The sequence below is a fragment of the Stegodyphus dumicola genome, chromosome 10 (assembly GCF_044657685.1).
Source record: "Stegodyphus dumicola isolate Sdum_Otavi_A_Nest chromosome 10, ASM4465768v1".
NCBI lineage: Eukaryota > Metazoa > Arthropoda > Arachnida > Araneae > Eresidae > Stegodyphus > Stegodyphus dumicola.
The window spans coordinates 162,767,718-162,789,070 of NC_140777.1; the positions used below are offsets into that span (position 1 = coordinate 162,767,718).

Consider the following 21,353-nt stretch of genomic DNA (forward strand, 5'->3'; position numbering starts at 1 on the left):
ATTTAAAATTCTCATTTAAGGGAAAAACTGTATATTTATAAAGCAATGATCCGACCAATATATGCTTCACCTATTTATAACACCGTAAGTAATAGGAACCTAAAAAAATTACAGTTTCTACGAAATCAAAATTTCTGCCTTACAACATTATCCTTAATTATTATAAATATTGGCTATATCATGTGTAATAAAAAGCTCTATAAATATCCCAATATTAAATACACCAAAAACTAACTTCAGCAATATAACATCTTCTAAAATAAAGCAGTTGACTGTGAAAGAGTATTCAAATACAATCACGAAATTTTGGAGAAAAGTTACAACTTGTGTCATACAGCAATCATTTATTGAAATTTAATTAAATTACCTTTGCAGCAACTTCTACTTCTTACATTATTGTTCACGAATACTGCTATCACAGATAGCTGAGTGGTCAGCGCGCTGCTTTGTGGAGCGAAAGATTGCGAGTTCGAATCTCACCCGTAGCTAATACATTAATTCAGTAGTTTTTCTCATATTTAATCATCGATCATTATATTCTTATTTTACCTATTATTATTGTTTTCGTTTCTTATTTTATTCATTATTATTTTTTTAATTTAGTTTAAAAATGTGCATTGCAAATAGAAATCTTTATATAATAATATATCTGCATCTCTTTATATCATCTGTAAATTCTCTTTATTTTTACTTTATTGCATATTTTATCATGCACATAATTTCTCATAAACTGTACAAAGTTTGAACCTCATTCTAAATTGAAAAATAAATAAAAAGAAAAACAAAAGGCCAAGGGAGGGGGAGTTAAAAAAATATGAAGTTGGTTTTATTATATGGTGGATGGTGTATATAAAGAGAATTAAGTAATTTAATTCTCTTTATATACTATATTCCAAACCAATTTTATAAATCCTAATTTTCATACAATATAGAATCTGCAAGTCTGTCAAACTGGTAGATACTCATCCTGAAGTAATTAAAAAACAAGTAATATTGAAAAAAAAAAAAAAAAAAAAAAAAAAAAAAAAAAAAGGTCAATTCCTACTTAGGTCCACAAAGAAAAATTAAAAAAATACAAATAAATAAATAAATAAATAAAAATACAAACAGAATTTTTTAAAATTAAAAATTTAAAAAATTTTAATATGTGAAAAAGCTGTATTAACATCAAGTGTCATTCACTACAAGTTTAAAAAATTGTATTTGAACTTGATGAATAAAAAACATTTTATGTACTGAAAATTTGAACAAGATATAGGGAGAGTGTGAGATAATAGTAGGAATTTAATAATTCCGGATATTCCTTTCGTAAACGAGGCAGTAAAAAAAAACATCTAAAATCTCTTTGAACATAAATAAATCTTTCGGACCCATTCTTACCATTTCTTGCGGTTTTGCCTCTGCTTAATAATTGCACTTAATAGTAAAATTTCAGCTATTAAAAAAAATCATCTTATTTGGACAACTTGCCGCAAACATACAGAAGCACGCGAAGTAATAAGATACAGCTCTGTTGACGCTATATTACAGCGTCACGTGATTTTTGCGCAAAATAATTCTATTGGTTAAACGCACTCTTCGCAAGCGTACTCGTTTGGACGCTTTTACGCTGGTAACGTAAAAGCGCGTTCGTCAGCTACGTTTCGAGCGTACTCGTGTGGACGGGCCTTAAAACTCATTTCCAATATGTCTGCAAACAAATTCATTTTGGCTCTCAGACGTTTCATTTCGAGAAGAGGAAACTGTCGCACCTTTTATTCAGATAACGCGAAAACTTTCAAATATGCTGCCAAAGATTTACAGTATTTTTACAGCATAATTAAAGGTACAGAGTTTCAAAATTTTCTAGCAAATGAAGGCTTGACTTGGAAATTTATCGTCGAGCTTGCTCCATGGTGGGGAGTTTTTTATGAACGCCTTATGAAAACCATAAAGGAACCGTTGAAAAAGATATTAGGCAGAGCTCAACTGAATTTTGAAGAATTTATGACTGTGTTGACAGAGGTCGAAAATATTGTGAATAGACGTCCTTTGACCTACGTTTACAACGATTTACATGAACCTGAACCGCTTGCACCAGCTGATTTTCTATTGATCGGACATAAGGATGAATATCCATACAACTTTGCTGAGATCCTGAATAACTCTCCAACAAGAAAGAGTCTAATAAAACGAAAAGAATATCAGACAACACTTATAAAACAGTTCTGGAAAAAATGGAAAAATCAGTATCTCCTTGAGTTAAGAAATGCTCACTTCTTCGGTACACCAGAAGCCAAGAAAAATCTTAAAATTGGTGATATAGTTTTACTTGAAGGAACAACTAAATCTAAGTTCCTCTGGGATTTAGGTCGAGTAATTCAAGTCTTCAAAGGACGTGATGGTCTTGTACGATCATGTGTGGTAAAAACTAAAAAAGGGGACTTTAAGAGACCTGTGCAATTGATATACCCCCTTGAACTATCAGACTGAAAATGAACTAAATTTGTAACCTTTTAATTTTACTTCTTGTATTTCATATTCACTAACATTAATTTTAGATAATTAGTTTAGTTATTACTAATAATTTATTTATTAATTTGAATTAATATTTATGTATTGAGTAACATTTGAGTTGATGCAGTTAACTATATTTGTTTATTTTATAGAATTTCCTTTTGCAGTTTATATTTACATCAGTTGAATGTATTTGATATGTAAGTTGCTTTCTTATATTTTATTATTTGTATGCTGAAATAGTGATAATTTTTGCAAAAATTATCAGGTGGGGAGTGTGGAAAAATCCCCCAAATGATTTATATAACGCCGTTAGAGGGCGCTTCGCTTCGGAAAAGGAATGTTAGTTTTTAATTTGCGACGTAGTTAGTTAGCAGTGAACCTTCGATGCAATCAAAGTTGCTTTGTAAATAAAATGATTATTTTTGTAGATTGTTGAAGTATTTCACTTCATTTAGAATTAGAACCACCTTTCGCAATAAATATTCCTTTTATAAGTCTGCTTTTCTTTCTCTTCCTCCTCATTTTCGCGGAGTGAATACTAATTTAGAATGATATGGCAAGTATTCTCTTTAACATTTTTCTGGCTAGTGAATTCACGCATAATCCAATAGTAGAGAGTGTAGGCGAAGAGTGATTTTTATAGTGACGGTCTCTTTGCAGCGCATACATCCTTTCCTTTTGTATTTTGCTAATTAAATCTCACTTCCTGTGGGTCAGAGGATTAAGACTTTTATCTAAACATTCGGAAAATATTCTTATTTAAGACTTTCTATCCCGTTTCCAAGAAATTTCCATTAAATGATTGAAGATGAATTAATGATGAAACGATATTGCTAATTTTTATTTTTTTTTGGGGGGGGGGAACATTGAATCGTGTTATAATATTAAATAGCTTTTATATATGCAGCGTGTTTATGGGAAATTTTTCTTCTCATTGCTAATAAGTAATAACTGGGTTCAAAGTGGAAGAAGTTGGAAACTTTTAATCCTTCTGTTTTAATCTCTTCCTTATACAGCCACATTATAACAGGGCAATGTGGTTATGTGAAAACTTTGAGTTGTATATTTGCTAATATTTTGTTACATTTTGTATCTATATAAATAATTTTAGTGAAATTATGCGTAAATTACAGTATCTCTTGTATAATACATCATGAAAGTTCTTAAGAATGCGAAGCTCCGGGAAAAATAAGGTTACAGGGGCCGGTTCATTTAACATTGAGTTAAATGGCGATTTTGCCAAACTAGAAAGATAGCGCCAAGCTGGTGTTGGTTTGGGAGACTAATTTTTATTGCCAAACTTAGCTAGCATTTGGCCACAATTTGGTCTGATCTTTGTATAATTGGAACTGGTCCGATCTCTGCATAACTGTAAGTGTGTATGCCTTCCAGCAATTTCGAGAAAATGAAGGTACTGGAAATTTCTCAGTGGCCGTGGAAAAACCATGTAAGACTGGATTGTTAATTCAGAGTTGAGTTCGGACCATTGAGAGAACTCTGTGCGAGCTTCGCTTTTTAGATGCGCATTGCATTGTGTTGCATTTAACGTTCTTAGTACTTTGAGTGGTAATTACCGATTGTTCAGTGTCAAATGTTCAATGTCAGAGAGTACTTTTATGGAAAGTTCTAGAAGTGTAAAATGTTTCTTTTGGAAAAATTAATTTTATCAAGGTTCTGCGTGCATTCAATCCATTGCGAACGCTTACGCACGTATCAGTTTAAAACTATGTCTGATATGAAAGACTAGAAGCCGCTTAATGGGATCGCGGTTAATATTATCTTTCGGGTATTGTTATCAGATTGTCAAAGTCCCGCCCTTTTGTATTTGAAAACAGGAAATATACATCTCTTATTGTGATCAACAATTCGGTTAATGTCATCAAAATATTGTACAGGGTGATTCAAAATGAACGTAGCGCTTACAGAATGTAAAAGGAAGTTCAAAATTCTGTTTACATACATCATAAATGTTCTGTGTTACTTTCGATGGTAACAACCCCATAGAAAGAAATACTTTGTTAATGTGCTTCCTTTGCTGAAAACTATTCCAGAATTCAAAATTCGCATTTCTAATGCGCTTGCATTGGTGAATCCAGATATGTTTCGGAATGTATGGCGTGAAATCGACTACCGCTTAGATGTCCGTGTTACCGAGGGAAGAAACATAAAACATTTATAAAGTATGTAGACAAAATTTTGGTCTGCCTTTTGCATTCTGTGTAATTATGATCGATATATTGTTTTGAATTAAGCCGTTAAAGCCAGAAATGTTACGAACCGGTCATAAATAAACTTTTGCTGTAAAAGTGCCTATCTATTTTTGGGTATCTTTACATTAAACTAGTTAAATTCCATTGCTGTTTTGAAGGATATTTTTCTCATCTTTTAATGTTATAATTCGGTTAATATTATACCAAAATTGCTTTGGTTATCACATTGAACGGTGGTCGCATTAAATATGATCGTATTAAATGGTATCTAGTCAACATCCATTGTGATTTCAGTCTCTGTGAGTGTTAATACTTTTGATCCTCTTTGAATGCTATTTTGAACATGAATATGATTCTGTTTACCGAGAAATGTTTTGTTTACTCACGAAATTTGGATTTCGTGTGCATCGATTTTGTCATTACCATTTCGGGCTGGATGTATTATTTTCTCCCCTGGTAGTCTACTTGTAGTAGTTTTCTCAAAAAGTCCTCTGCTGTTGAAAAGTGTCCTTACGTTTACTTATCGAAGATTTTTCTTCTTCATCCTTCACTTTATTTTTCCTTCTAACTGTTTTGCTCGAAGTATATTGTAGAGAACGTGTAAAGATCTTTTTGGGCGTGCCTTTATGAACTGTACTTGGATTGTATTTTCAATTACAGGAAAGAGAAGTTTTACGATTCTTAAGCATTTTATGATGACAAAATAATCCCCCCCCTCTTCCTTAATTTTTTTTTTTTTTTTTTTTTTTAAAAAAACTCGAGTCGTGCTATACTTCAAATAAGCATACGATTTGAGAAAAGAGTTTTGTTTTATTTCAGCATGCGCCATTGTATTTATATTCGTTTAAGTTAAAAATTTTTAAAAAATAAGAAAGAACATTTGTTTTCAAAATTTCTCTTAATTTGCGACCTATAGCGTATTTTTCTTTCTGCATGCTTTTAAGAGTTACATGTTTGCAAAGAGAAAGGACGCAGAATGGCAGACGTCATAAATAGGAGATCCGTCACAACATAACATAGCTTATCTTCGAGTTCATCGCCGTATTTTGTATTTACGTTTTCGTATATCCGATGAATGGGTCTGCATTTGAAATTTTGACGTCGGCACTTTTGTTAGAGGAACGTAAATCGTGGTGTGTTCCGCTGGTTTTATGAATACCGGGAAGTAATTCTGGCTGCAGTAAATAGCTTATGTTTAATGCGTGTGGTTGTTGGGAGTGCTGGCTTGACCTTAAGAACCCCTATTGCGAGATAGCCTGCAGGAGCCGCGTCTGAACCAAGTCGGGATATATTGAGACATTAAATTGCGTATTTAGACCTCTGCAGCTCATAATCATGCTCATCAGATTGTTTATATGCACTCAAGTAGAGCTTGACTTATGTGGTTCTCGAGTATTAAACAATCCAAGTATTTGAGAATTACAGTGTTATCTTGAGAGGCTAAATCAGGCACTTGCATGTAAGGAATGTTGAGTCAAATTTTAGTGCAGCTGAAATCCGAATCTGTGTAATTTCATGGAGACCAAATGAAGTTATGCCGAAACAAATATACATAGAATAAATGAATAAAAATTTTAAAAAGGAAGCCGGCGAAATGAAATTTTTCTATGATTAGTCGCTTACGGGGCCAGCCACTTGAAATAGTTATCATGAATAGTTATCAAGAAATATATATATTAAAAATATGAATAAATAAAACAAAAAGTCTGAAAGGGTTCAAATTGTAACAGTTGCCCAAACGGGCTGGTCTGAATTTTAATATTTGTTTATCAGCAGAGATTACCCGTAGAGATGGCCCAAGCGGATTAGTGAAATGTTTTTTGGTACTAGATGAATATGCTTTAGATTAACATAAGAAAGTTATATTGTAGAGACATTAGCTTATTTCGAAGCAGGAGAGATGAAAAATGAGCCATGCCCTTCCCGGGATGCGTGTTTCGCAAGTGCACATCAGCGTAGCCACTGAGGGAGGGGTTTCGAAAAAGGACGCCGCTTTGAGCCGCTTGTGCTCTTGTGACGCTAAATCTTCGTGCATGTGAGCGTATGCATGGACCTTATAAGAGATATATAATTTCTTATAAGGTCCATGAGCGTATGTTGTTTACGTTTTAATTTGCATTTGTTTCGCAGTTATAAATCGCTACATTTCACTTTCGCGATTTTTATCACGCATTAATATTTGGATTGATGTTCACGGCATATTATGTGGATTAAGAACATTCAAGTGTATATTTTTTTTTAATTGAGCTGAGAATGGCTGAAAGTGTTACAATAAATCTAGTGTTTTCTTATTTTAGTGCTTGAATTTTTTTTTTTTTTTTTTAATTTTTAAAGTGTAAGATTCAGAACACATATAATCTGATTATATCCATTGTTAACATTAAAAATTATATGTGAATAAATTGAATATACTCTTTGTGAATAAGATAAATTCACTCTGTTTGATGAGAATTTCTTGTATTTTTTTCATTTAAAAGTGAGCAGTTATTAAATGGGAAATTTAACACACTAAATGTATACGAATGCAAATTAGTAAAGTTCACTTTGAATAAAATTCTGCATTGGTTATTATTATAGAACATCTTTTTCGTATAGACTGCAAGTAAAAGTGGTGACTTCTATTTACATATGTAATTGGTGTAAATATTTTTCTCATACGCATAGTTTTATGTAAAGATTGCATTTGGGTTCAGATGTTTATCACATATTTCTTTCTCCATCTTATTTACCACTTATTAAGTAATATTTCATATCAATATTTTTGCGAAGTATCCAACATGTGTTTGTATTTATTTCAACCAGGTACTGAAATTTTCATAATTTTCTATATTTGATCTAACTTCGCAAAGAAAAGTTTCAGAAACAATCGACGGTGCTTTAATTAGTATTTTGTACAGAAAATTAGGTGGCAGAATATTTTCAACCATCTTTCTGAAATCTTAAAGCACGCGTAAGGTCATGTGACATGACAGAAATATTACTGGATGCTCATTGGTTCATCCTAGAAGGCACTCCCTCGGTGGCTACACAGATGTGAAATATTATCCCGGGACTCGAACCTCGGAACTCAGGAATACGCGCCGCGCTAGCTGACTATTACACCACGAAGGCATGCTAAGAAGGTGGGATAAATACCTTATAATATATTTTTTGTATATTTGAAAAGTGAAAAATATATAATGCCGTTCTATAAAAATATTCAATTTTTTTAGTTGGATAATATCATGAATTATATTAGATAATATCATAAATCATGAAAATCAATCAGACTAAAAAGTTAAAAAATAATATTCTTAAGAACTGTATCAGCTGCTTTTAAATAGTTTAGTTAATCAATAACAGGCGGATTAATATTTTAACAGTCTCGAATGAGAAGTGAAATAATGCAAAATCATGTTTCGAGTCTAATAACCCGTTCAGACTAATAGTGATTTTAATCAGTCCTGTTAGTGTAATTTTATAAAAATATTTTATATTATCAATTAGACATCTCATGATTTAAATGCATTTTTATCCAAATCAGTCAAATTAAAAAAGTAGTAAAAATATTCTTAAGAACTGCAGTTAGTGCTTTTATTTCTCTTGGATTGTTACTGAATATTCTACTTTAAATTTGGAAGTTAAATATCTGATGTCGGCACATGGATTATAAAAGCATATTTTTTGAGGCAGCGACAATACCTTGTTTTTAAATAACAGAGTTTGCTGATTAAAATTGAAAGATAAATATAATATATTATGTCGAATGGCAGCCATCTGGCGCGCTGTTTTTACAGCTGTTTGTTTTGCCCCGAGTAAATTTTCATTTTTTTTTCATTGGCCGTAATTATTGAAGAAATCTCCTTAACTCTTTCTAAAATGTTGAACATTCTTGTAATTTATTAATATAACATATTAGAAGAATTCTTTAGATTTACTCATTTATTTATTTATTTATTTTTTGGTGCGGGGATAGTTACTATTCACGATGTTTCAGATGAATCAAATCCTTTCAGCAAAAGTTGCCACGCTGGTTCAATTTATCTCTTTGTGTTTCTTTTCCGAAAATTGTTCTCGCTGTGATTGTTGCTTAGCCATGTGGCTCGAGCGATTAAGATTTGCGCGCGTCTCTTTATCTTTGTGATATAAGTGTCGCACCTGAACTTTTATTTTTGGAAACATGGGTCATTCACCTTTCCGGGGTCACCAGATCTCGAAACACTCCTTCACTTGTGTACATATTTATCCAAGGTAAATAAAGAGGATTAACATTAACTTGACGCTTTTTGAAAAGTATTTGACCGTATACAGAGAATTCACTGTCGCTCAGATTACTTACTGCCCATGATGGATAAAAAGTGTAGTACACGCGTTTCATTTTATGAAATTTTCTCCAATGTACTTTTTTGAATTCTGCACTATTGTGGACAGAGAACACTGAAACACGTTTACATATGACGATATTAATTCTACAAACCCAGAAGTACTATGAGACAAGACGGCTAGTAGCCAGAAACAGTCATTTGTAAGTAAATGAGTAATTTATTTATTTTCATAAATGACTTTTTTTTTTACTCACTAAGTTGATAAACATGCAGTAATACATATTCTTTTCATGGTTAGTTTTTTTTTTTTTTTTACTTCTCGCCACTGACCGCCTGAATGTTTTAACAGTGATGTCTATCTGTCTGTATATCTGTAGGTTTTTTTTTTTTTTTTTTTTGTTGTTGTTGTCTACAATAACCCTTACATCAAACTTCCAAAAATTTCATGCTTTTTATATTCATATAAAAGCGTCCGTTAGATTTAGAGTAAAAATGGACAGTCAGAAGTAGTACTTTTCAAAAAGCCCGTAGTAGACGTCAATTGGTACTTTACTTGAAGCTCGTAATAGTTTTTAATAATAATAATTATAAAAAGATGTTAAAATGTAATACAGAACTTAAGACTTTTATATTAGTCTTATCTTAGTAAGACTTGTATATCAATCGGAACAACATATTAGATTTTGGCTAAAAGTGATAAACCGCAAGTGAAACTGTTTGAAGCTTTGAACAACGAGACAGTCCAAAATTTCAAAACTTGCTACTTAAAATAGGTATGTGACTGAGAACAATATATTACATTTCTTATTAAATGCAACGAAATTTAACTTGTTATGAGTATGATCTCTTGTTATGAAGCAGTTAAATGTAGATATTAGCTTCAGTCCTCAGTTTTGTGTTCGTTTCACTTTTGTGTCGGAAATACTTTTAAATAAAAGGGTGCTACCACCGTATGTTATCGCTGTGTAATATTTTTAAAGAAATAATATAGCGAATATAAAAAGAAATGTGTGGCAACACTTAATACTCTATCGAGAATTGGAAAGATTGTGCTGCTTTTAATTTTTTTTCTTTGATTTGTGAATCGGAAACGTTATATGACCAGAATAATATACTAGATCGATGCGATATTTTCAAATTAAAGCATGAGTATAGATGTTACACGACCAAGTATCATTGTTCATTGTATGGCAGAATAGAATAATAAAAATGGAGTAGTGTATATAATTGACAATGAGCCATAAAGTTTATAAACAAATTAGATTTTATTTACGAAGGATCAGTTGGAGATAATAATTTACTTAAAGCCTGTTGCTATTCTGTCCGTTGTATGTCTTGACATGAAGTTGGCAGAAGATCATATGATTATTACTTTGGCAGCAGAATTTTGCGCGTTAATGTGCAATACTTCATTGTGTCCTAAATATGTGATCCTTTTTAATTATTTGTTTATCTGATACTTTGGCTTTAAAAAAGGGAGGAAGCGAAATCATAGTTGACATGACTATAAAGTTGCGGTAAAAATATCAATAATAATCTCATGTCTTCCTATTATAAAATGCGCGCATGATATACAAATAATGGTATTACGAAAAGCTTGTTTACATCGCAATTGATTGAAATCGGCTGCAGAAATAATTGATCTGAACTCACTGTGAATTAATGAAAGAAGTAACCGAAACTCTCTGGTGTGCCTACCCGAGTCCATTCATTTCCTTATCTAAGGAAATTCTTCTTGGTGTGTATAGGATAATAATTATTATCCTAAAGAATCTGCCTACCTCAGGATTCGCTTTCTGTTATCAAGGAGAAATATACTGCCTCTCCCTTAATCCTATATTCCTCGCAATTTCTCAGAGCGGATGAATCCGTGGTTGGGGATGCTGCTTTCGATTAAGTTATCGGCTCTCAGCCATCGTCGATACCAAGAGAAAGGGAGGTGGAGATACTTATCGTCCTGTGGGTGTATCACCATTCGAATGCACCCATGGGACGCTCTAATCAGTCTCAAGGAAGCTTTTCTATCTAATTTTCCTACCTCCAATTCTTTTTGGTCGTTCGCCCTCATTGGTCATTCGGCTTAGATGCGTATTCATTCGTTTTTCGGCGATGTACCTACTTGATAAGGTAAGTAGACAGTTGAGAAGATTTATAGGTATAATAAAGTAAGGGATTCTTATGTTGTAGTGGACGAATTATCTTCAGGTAAAAATCACCGCATTACCTACAGTCTTTGTCCCTATAAAGAATTAATTTCTCTGGCAGTAGATGACCTATAAAATACACTATAAAATTTTTATAAAGTTTTAGGCAGAAAGCTCTTATATGTGTAAGGCTAGAGAGAATGCAGTAAGGTGATAGCAGGACGAATAAAGATTGCAACGAATTATTGTTTGTTATCTACTGTTATTTTAGCTTTTTTTTTTTTTTTTTTTTTTTCTCTCTCCACCATGGAAGTTAGAATAGATGGAGAAAGCCTTCTCGATATGTCTCGTGCAATGAAAACAAAGCTATTTAACGTCATGGTATATAACGTCACCACTTATCATGCACAGCCAACTCTACAGTCGGCTGTGTTATCATGGCCGCTGCCAGAAGCGGACTTTTGGTTGATTTTGTTTACATTCTAATCGGCGTATTTACATGTTAGCTATTAAAAAAAGGCATTTATAAAGTTTATAAGTCTCCCATTCTAATTTTAATACTTAACCTTCCAGCACGCGCGCTTTACATGAGCACGCTCGCGTCGTATTTTTACCGTTTTTGGCACGGAAAACGACAGAAATGAGTGAATATTGAGAATAAATTTGTTAAGAAATAAAATATTAATTATTGCGAAATACAAATGATATCACATTCAAACATAAGTAAATTATTTTTAAGTTCGTATGTTAGTGAGATGGAAATGCAATGATGTATTTCGTTATAGAATATTTTAAATTTATTATTTAATAATTATATTTTAAAATCGAAGCTAATTTTAATATTCATCAAAGGCAAGTATAGACAATAAAAAAGGAAAACACCTTGGTAGGGAAAAAAGTAAGTTTAGCATTACTTACTTCTTACTGGTTACAAAAACACACTTAAAACTAACTTTAATATTTTTATTTATTTCTAAAAAATATAGGTAAAAGAAAATAAGGAATGGAAATCACTATTGTTCTCCCATCCAAAGGTTTCCTTGTCTTCCTTTTTTGCAAAATCTAAGTGTGTTCAGAAGCAGTAATCAAGGTGCGGTTTCAAGAGTTCGTGAGGAGTAGTAGCGGAGTTAGTTCCGAGTTTATACTGCGTGTTTTGAAATAGCTCTATAGTTGGTGTTAGCGACCCCCTTCAGATTATATTGAGGTTCGGCCTTGCTGTGTGCAGCCGATTTAGCTGTTTAGATAAATAAGGAGCCAGTCATTTAGCCATCCTAATTTATCACGATTTTACATTTTTATTTTCTGTTCAAATTATTTAGCCACAAGTGTTGGTGAATTGTGAGCACCGAGTGGGAGCATCATTGTTACGTTAGTTCAAATAAAAAGATTATTTAAACCTTCTTTTATAGTATACGTTCTTCAAAGACATAGCGAGAATTCGTTACTTCGTCTTCAATAAGGTCTATAATTTACGCTTCTCAAAAGACATAGACTCTACAAGTACATAGAAAAATCACAAGGACTGCAAATAACTTTTTTTTAGTACATAGAAAAATCACAAGGACTGCAAATAACTTTTTTTTTTAATTTAATAAAACCTACTAGGTATATGAAAATGTGTAAATGGTGACTATAATACAGATGAATACATAAGCCTTGACGTCACATTGCTAACATTTCCTTGGCTCCATTTTGTGACGTCATGCTTATTCCATCTATCTTTCGGTATCTTGAATGCGTAAAATATTAGATATCTGTGTTTCACATTTAATCAACAAACCAGCTATTTAAAAGCAGAGTGTTGCCACTGCCTAAAATAAACTACTTTTCTCTTTCTCGTGCCAACGCGTTACCATGTTTTCAGATATAATCTATGTTACCATGTTTTCAGATATATTTTCAGATATAATCTGTTTGTTATTAATTAATTAGTCAAGCGATTAATACGCAATGCTTAAGAAAATTTTTTATACATTTAATCTAATTGATTTAAATAAAAATGTATTCAAATCATGAGATGTCTAATTAGAAATATTAAATATTTTCATGGAATTATACTGGCTGATAACAATCATGATATATTTTTATCTTAAATAAGCTGTGTTCTAATATAAAATAGCTGGGCTGATTAAAATCATGATATATTTTCATCTTTTTTATAGGTGGTATATTGGACGACTAATTATTTTTAAAATGTAACTCTTGTTCGTTGATATTTTCGTAAAAAAGAGGCATAGACAACGTCAAAAGAAGACAAAGACAACGCTTTTTTCCTTCCTTGTAGGAAGTACAGGAAGTATTGGAATCTCGAAAAATTCCGGGTATCATATTTCAAACAAAATATCGATTTTGACGCTATCGAATGCCATTTAACGATGTTTTTGCGTGACATCTGTACGTAAGGACAGAATAAAGGACTCTTTTTTTTTTCCCATAAAAAATTATAAAACTGATTTAAAATGGATTCAGAAGAGTTTTTTTCGTGACGTCTGTACGTACTTACCTATGTATCTCTCATAACTCAAAAACAAGTAGCCTCAGAACGTTGAAATTTTATGTATAGGACTGCTATAACATGCAGTTGCACACCTCCCTTTCCGGTTGCAATCGGCCGCACCAGAAGTATATTATATATATATATGTGTGTGTGTGTGTGTAAGAAAAATAAAGAATATATAAAAGATGAAATTAGCAACGTAAATTTCCCTTCTCTATTCTACAAATAGGAACCCTTCTCTGCAGTCGTCATTTCGAGACTATTCTATATCATATGATTCTTACGTAATTAGGATGATGTAAATAGAACTAAAACTCAACCCGCCAATAGTAATTTCACAGCAATATTAACTGTCCAATCAAAATGCTTTGAAAACCAAAACTAACTCAGTTTGACTTGAGACTTCACCCTGAAAGTAAGGCACTTTCTTTCTACGCTATACCTTAGCTGGACTGCAGTCTGTCTGCTTCTTCTTTTTTGCTGCCAATATATAAAAAATGTAAGCCTTTTGGAACAGGCACATTTAATGTGACTCCTGAATATATTACATATATATAATCTTCCGGTTAAGGTTTTCATGCCTGTAGTTAATCTGCATGGAATATTTATAGCATTATCAACAATTAAATATTATTTAAGGGCGGCTAAACCTATTTTTTTAATTACCATAGCAGCCATATTTGTTTGAAACTTTACAAAATAGTGAATTAATTCTTTCTGCACCTTCAGTGTCTTTTTGCAGAGTGGGACCAAAAGAAAACTTTTAAGTTTTATGCAACGAAAAATCTGCCTTCTTGCCTGCTGGCCAAATTGCTGGTTTTTGCGTATAAACTATTATTTTAATTGCAAAAAAATTTTTTTTATTGTTTTAACTGTATTTGGTGTTTAATGTATTTTAATCTCTCAATTTTTAATGAAAGTATTTTGAGATTTTTATGTATTTTTGCCTTGCCGCGAAATGAGAACTGAATTAATTGAATGAGAGATATATCTCTAATGAAATTCGAGGAAATAAGTTTAAAAGAAATGCAGAAAAAAATGCGTATAATTTAATATTCCGTACATGGAAGTCATGTGATGTACACGTCAGGTTTTTAATAAATTGTCAAGAAAACCTCATTTCTTATAAGTTTAAAAAATTCATACATTTTAAAAATGTTTTGGTTGTTTTAATAAGGCTGAAAGGAATATTTCAAATAAACTATTTTTTAATCAATAGTGTATTGTTTATATATATGCACTAAAATATTCTTTTCTTCTTTCAGGTAAGAAATTTGATATTTTTTCTGGTACTACTAATGCAGAGAATTGGCAGTTTGTTCCTATAAAGAGTAATGTATAATTATTCAAACAAAACTATGAATACAGCTATTTAAAATTTTTATTTTTATTTATTATATTTTGACGGCCTACTGCAAAAAGAGGTTAATTTCTATTAAAAAGTTATTTTCGTGTTTTCCTTGTTTTACTTATTTCAGCAATTTTATTAATTGAATTAAGCGTGTCTTTGTGTGAGGGGACCCTGCATGTTCGGCGAAAAATACATTTTAAAATTTTAAGCACCAGTATAATGCTATTAAAACAATTGTGTATTTATTATTGGTGGAGTTTATACAATCAGTTATGTTAAATTTTGATCATGTAAAGAAAAAAAATTAACATATACTTAACAAGTGGTTTATTCCTTTCGAAATTAAATACTTAGGTAATGAATTTCGAGATATAGTCCTATCTCCGTATTAGCAGATTTAGTATCCATGGTTTCAGTTTTAAGTGGCTCATGACGGAGGAAGAAACTCCTTGGAAATTCGAAAATGTACGTGAAGTAATAAATAGCCTATAGCCAAATGTGAGACACAGCTACAGAAAAAAGTTATGCACTATATTCCCTCGGTAATCACGATATTATGCACGTGCGTACACTTTACTAACGGTTGTAACTAAAGGGGTGGGAATCAAAATAGTCATGTACCCAGAACCTCATGTATTACAATCTAAGGTTACAGGTCGCTCCTTAGAATTGCGCCCTTCTAAACTCATATTTTTCACGGAATTACGGTTGTGAGTGGTCAGAACATCTGAGTGCATTCCGTTCCCCACATACACATATTTTTCTGTTAAATTTTTCTCAGCTCCGCTTTTAAAAATCTCCCTGTTCTCATTAGAGGTAGTATATCGCAACTCTCATGTTCAAAAATTTTTAATTTATGATACAGTGGTTTCCAAGTATAAGAGTAGTGATGTTGCTAACACTTCTCAATTTAAGAGAAACCTTATCTATTACTGATAAAGCAGAAAGTTTGGAAAATAAATTTTGCATTATTATATTAAAAATACAGTTTATGCGGTGGTGTTTCCATCAGCGGCCGAACCAAACCTATGCAGTGATATAGTGTTCGGTATATTTTAACTTCACCGAATTTATATACATTACCCGACAATGAAAATCGAACACTAAGAAGGAGTGGCCAGAAAGTGATGAAACTCGCCAAACAGACAGAGACAGCAACAAACAATGGATTATCTTAATTTCGAAATGATATTCGTAATACAGAGCCAGAACAGCGTTGACGCAGTACGTTGGACGGTGATACACGAAGCAACACATCTAGGTACAGTGTCATTGGGATTACGGATGGTGTCCTGAGGAATGGCTTCTCCATTCTCTATCAACCGTTTGGCACAGTTCGGTTCGTCTTCTGAACGCGGCAGTGGCAGGGTCTGCAAATGGCGTCCAATTACATCCCAAATGTGTTCGATTGGTAAGAGATCAGGAGAGAATGGTGGCCAGGGAAGCATATGTACACTTTGCAGAGCACGTTGGCTGATGCGAGCAGTATGTGGTCGGGCATTATCCTGCTGATAAAGGACACTGGGCACTCCCTGAAGTGTCACCGGTCGCAGCACATAATCCATGTATCGTGGGCCGTCATAGTGTCTTGAATGCGAACTAGAGGTGACTTGGAATCTTACGCAATTGCCCCCCCCCCAAAAAAAACCATGATGCAACTTTGTCGTGCAGTGGGGCCATCCATGATTGCTGCCGGATTTGACTTGTTTCCACGTCGACTCCACATTCGTACGCGGCGACTATCAATGGAAAAACAGAAGCGTGACGTCACTCACCTGAGAACACGGCCCTGCGCCATTCCGTCGACCAATTCGCTCGAGCCCGGCACCATTGCAGACGTTGACATCTATGATGTGGGGTCAACATGGCAGTAATCTTAACGCAGGGCAGGTCACTAGCCACCAATCGATGGCAAGTGGTTCTGGTCGATATGGGAACAATTAGGGTGTCTTGAACATGCTGCAGAATGGAGGTAGAAGTGGCTTGCGGGTCCGCCACTACTTGTCGGCGGGTGTGTTGCACTGTGGACGCGTCCAAGTGTGTGTGTGAGTTGAGATTTTTCGTATGGACCAACCTACCCTTCTCAGTCCGATGACCATGCCCTCGTAAAATCGTCTGTCTAGTAGATCTGCCTTCGATTATGACGGCCTGCCATTCTCTGCTATTATACGTGTCCTCTGAGACAAGAATAAATTTTCTACAATCATTTCCCTAGCAGAAGTTACGGCAGGAAAATTTAACATTCTGTAGATTCCTTTCTGTATATCTTCTTCAACGTGCGCTGAAACGCATGTCAAATCATTCGCATAACTCGATAACGTGCATCTACCCTGAAATTTCCAGAATTTTCGGGCACTCCTTCTTGGTGTTGCATGTTTCAATGTCGGGGAGTTTATGTTACATGATATCCTGTTCTACGTAGTGTTTGCTGTTGTCCGTGGTTTCATGTCACGTATTTGCGATATACCTGGAACAGATCACCCGCAGGTACGAATGTAACAGCAATGATTTCGATTCTAAAGTTATAATAATTCATTTTAAAAATTATTACCCCTCTTCCCCCCAAAATAATAAAAAATAAAAATTAAGTAAGTGATGAATCTGCCAACTGTTCTATTTTGAGTGCCTATAATTTTATTTAATTTTTGCTAGCCTCCAGATTTCTCTTTGTTTTAGTAAACGAAAAGAAAATCGTTTGTCATTTCATACTGGATAGGATTACCTTAGGGAATAGTTCTTTTACTGTTGCTAGCATTGATGATCTCTAAGGCATTTTTTATGCATTTAATTACTAAGAATTTAGATGAGATTTTCGTAAGCATTTACGGTGCAAAACAAGGCACTAAGTAGAACAGTCAGCTAATGTTTGTAGTTATTTATGCCAAGTATTGGAAAGCAACGAAGAACTTTATTTTTATTTTTAATCAGTTTAAGAAGAGCATAAATATACGAAATATACTTTATAAATAAATATACTTTCTTCCATAAATATACTTTCGGCACCGAAGCATGTACTTCGAAGTGTGTGTTAGGTAACGTTTCCCTCGTGTACATTATTTCTTCGGGGGGGGGGAAGTGTTGCATAAGAACCGTGCTTACGAAAGTCCTTATGCGGCCTTTCCTAGCCATTGTCGTAGGCATCTACAGTGGCACGTCTGCTTTGAAATATGTCCAATTTGGTATACATCCTATTTGGATGCGAAGATTTTTGTTTGGTAAAAGATATTTGCTTGGAATACTACTCAAGTCGATGAGTTGCAACTGCGCTCATTAAACTTGTTTATACCACTCTCGAGACAATGCTAATACCAAAAAACTTTTTCTAAGCTGATACTTCATTTTTAGTTATGTACAAATGAAAATATTTCACTCTTAATTTTTTGTTCCCTCTGAACATGATCTCAGACTTTAAATATTAGAGTAAATTTTTCCCGTACGGAAGTCAAACTTTCTTATATATGGGGGGGGGGGGAAATTCTAACCTTTTTACTTTAACTAACATAGGGAATGGGAGACATATAAAAAGTTAAATAATTTGTGTCATTTAAAGAATTATTTTAGTGGGGAGTGTATGTCTACAACTTACGGTTGCTAAAGTAAAGACCGAATAAAGACATTTGTGGATTTTTATGTAATGTATGTGAATGTCGCCATATTCATTTGTAATTTCTACATACGATTAATTCATGAGCAAGTAAGATTATAGAAATAGTAAGCTGCATTTCTGCTGTAGCTTTGATTAACTGTAATATATAATTAATTTAATAATAATAATTATACTTACCGCAATTAATTATTTCAATTCCTATATTAATTCTATTTGTTATGTTTATCTTCATTTTAATAGGATCACTAATGATCTTCTAAACATATGAAGATTAGGTACAATATTCTAGACATATGAAGGTCTCATTTCATGGGTGTATACTGGTTCTTTTTTATACAAACCATTGTGTAACAAATATGAATTAAAAAAAAAATTAGTAGAATGTGTCAAGAAGTTGTAAGCTGAAATTAACTTAGCAACCAATAAAAATTTAGCATTTGCCGAAAAGAATTGACAGTGACATTATTGTCAGTTCGTTTCGGCAAATGCTGTATCGATAATCTTTTTAAAAACAAATAATGGCAGTGACGTTGCACACGTTTAAGTAAAATAGCAGGCTGAAGGATTGAAATTTTTATGCTTACTTAAGTTTTTAAGCGGTAAAAAGCATGAAGTAATCTTCCAAGAAATTTGTATCTGGACTTTTATATTTTAAAATGCACATTGGGGTTTAATCTGTAGTAGTGGTTTTTCTTTGTGCTTAATTATATCATTGACATCTTGGCCTGGGATTCCAGAGCCAGGAACCATCTCTGCTTCTAGGTGGAATAGATCTCTTATTCAACAAGAAGAATTATAACATAAATAACCTGCGTTTATTTATTTAATATTTACTTGACCAAAATTTAAAAATGTTTAGACTGTATGCCCGCAGTTCTTGGGTCTTCTTATATGCGTAATGTTTGCATAACCAGTCTGGATAACTCATATAAATTTATGATGTCCCATTCATTACATTATAGCGTAAGAGACCGATTTTATTAGTTACAGGAAATTGCAGATTGTATTATAAGGTTATTTATTAGAAGATCGTCTTTTGTAGATTTCATTAGTTACAAGAAAGTTAAATGTTATTTTTGATAATCTCGCAACAGGTGACCTAACCCTGTATTGCCTTTGCTATAATATGAATCACGTGATACACCCGCCTGACGTTAGGACGAATTCTTTTGAACCTGCTATGGTGCTAACACTCAAACGATATAATGTCTATGGGGTCATCTTAAAGACATAATCGCTCGCAGTATGACAGGAACAACACCCGCGATGCTGTACGTCACCTTCCTGAATTGGGATCGCGATCTGTCTGTCGACTATGGGGACAAATTTCTGGTCATGTTGAGAGACATCAGAGCAGTTTTTGCATGAATGCAAACTAGGAAGGGCTGTTAATGCTGTTTAATATATGATTATAACAGTTAAATGATGACCATTGACAAATATGAAATTGGACTACTTCAACTGAGCAGATTCTAAATGGGATGGGATTGCTTGAACTAATTTTTTAATGTGTTTAAAGTGCAGTTGCGTCCATCGAAGAATATGATGGGCACTCTTCAGGACCGCATCATCAATAATCTGGTAATGTAATGAAATTAAGTACTTGTAATTGCTTTGTATTTATTTATTTATTTATGCACTACTGCTTTTCGTGTGGTTTAGTGCGGTAATTTATCAGCTTTGTTAGTTTTGATCATGGTTAATGTGCGGTAAGTGAACTGATGGGTGTCACTTAATGAATGATGACAGAAATAGAAATATTAAATAGAAACAGACGAAACCATCATTTAGCCATCTCATGTCCTTCTACTATATTGAGTACACATACAAAGTGGTACAAATAGCCGGTTTCTCGAGAATTACTGTGACTGCTCTTTATCTACAGCATCTCAGTATCCCAGGCATTCTAAAATAATTTGTAATCGTTTTTGTTTCTGTTCTTTAATAGTTTGTCTTTCTGTACGTTTTGATAACAGAATTTAAATTTGCATAATTAAAATACGAATTTTGTTGAAGAGACACTCAGAACTGATTTTAGCTGAAATGCTCGCATCTATTTGGATACACGACTTAAAATTTCGTATACAGATTTATAGGCTTTTATGAATCAGTCTTTTCTCATTTTATGATATGACATTTTCTAGAAATATGAGATCATTTAATAATTGCCTGTGCCATGTTGTTATTTCATAAATGTATATATATTTTAAAGCACCTAAACTCGATATCAAAAATACTCGGGAATATCTTCCACATTAAACAAAACGGACTGGAGTTTTCAGTAAACTGCAAAAACAGATTTAAACAGCATTCTAGAGTGTCTTTTATAGGGTTGTGAAAGGTAAGGGGCGTTCAATAAGGAGGTCTTGCGACCGGATATTCAATTCAATACTTACGAAACCTTTCCATGTTTTCGTAATTTTGCGGAAACTCTCCCGTAAATGAGGAAGTAGTTAATGGCGGAAGCGGCACGGAAGCTCCACTTTTGTTGTTTTTAGTACTCTTTTCTCTGGCGCTTCCATTTTCGGTGATTTTCTCCCATAGCTGTAGAAAACGGGTTTGAGAATCGAAGTTCCGAGCGCAAATTCTAGAGGGAAAAGTCGCCGAGATGAAGGGAGGGGATTATTTGAACAATAGAATTTGTTGTGATAAGGCAGTTCGTAGCGGCCGGAACGACGCTGCGGTTGCGAATTTGTCTGGAGCTTACACGCACCGCTTTTGAATCCAATCCGTGAGATAAA

The 21,353-nt window shown here is 33.4% G+C and overlaps 1 protein-coding gene across 2 annotated transcripts in view; it reads left to right on the top strand.

Moving 5' to 3' along the window:
* LOC118185249 (caskin-2-like) overlaps positions 1–21,353 on the top strand; it is a 658,017-nt gene that overhangs the window by 141,866 nt on the left and 494,798 nt on the right. The window contains exon 2 of one of the 2 annotated variants that reach the window (XM_085825792.1): positions 14,920–14,985. The exons of the other annotated variant lie outside the window; for it this stretch is intronic. Within the exon in view, the coding sequence (XP_085681918.1) occupies positions 14,920–14,985 (66 nt within the window). The remainder of the gene's footprint in view (positions 1–14,919; positions 14,986–21,353) is intronic. 2 annotated transcript variants of the gene reach the window in all.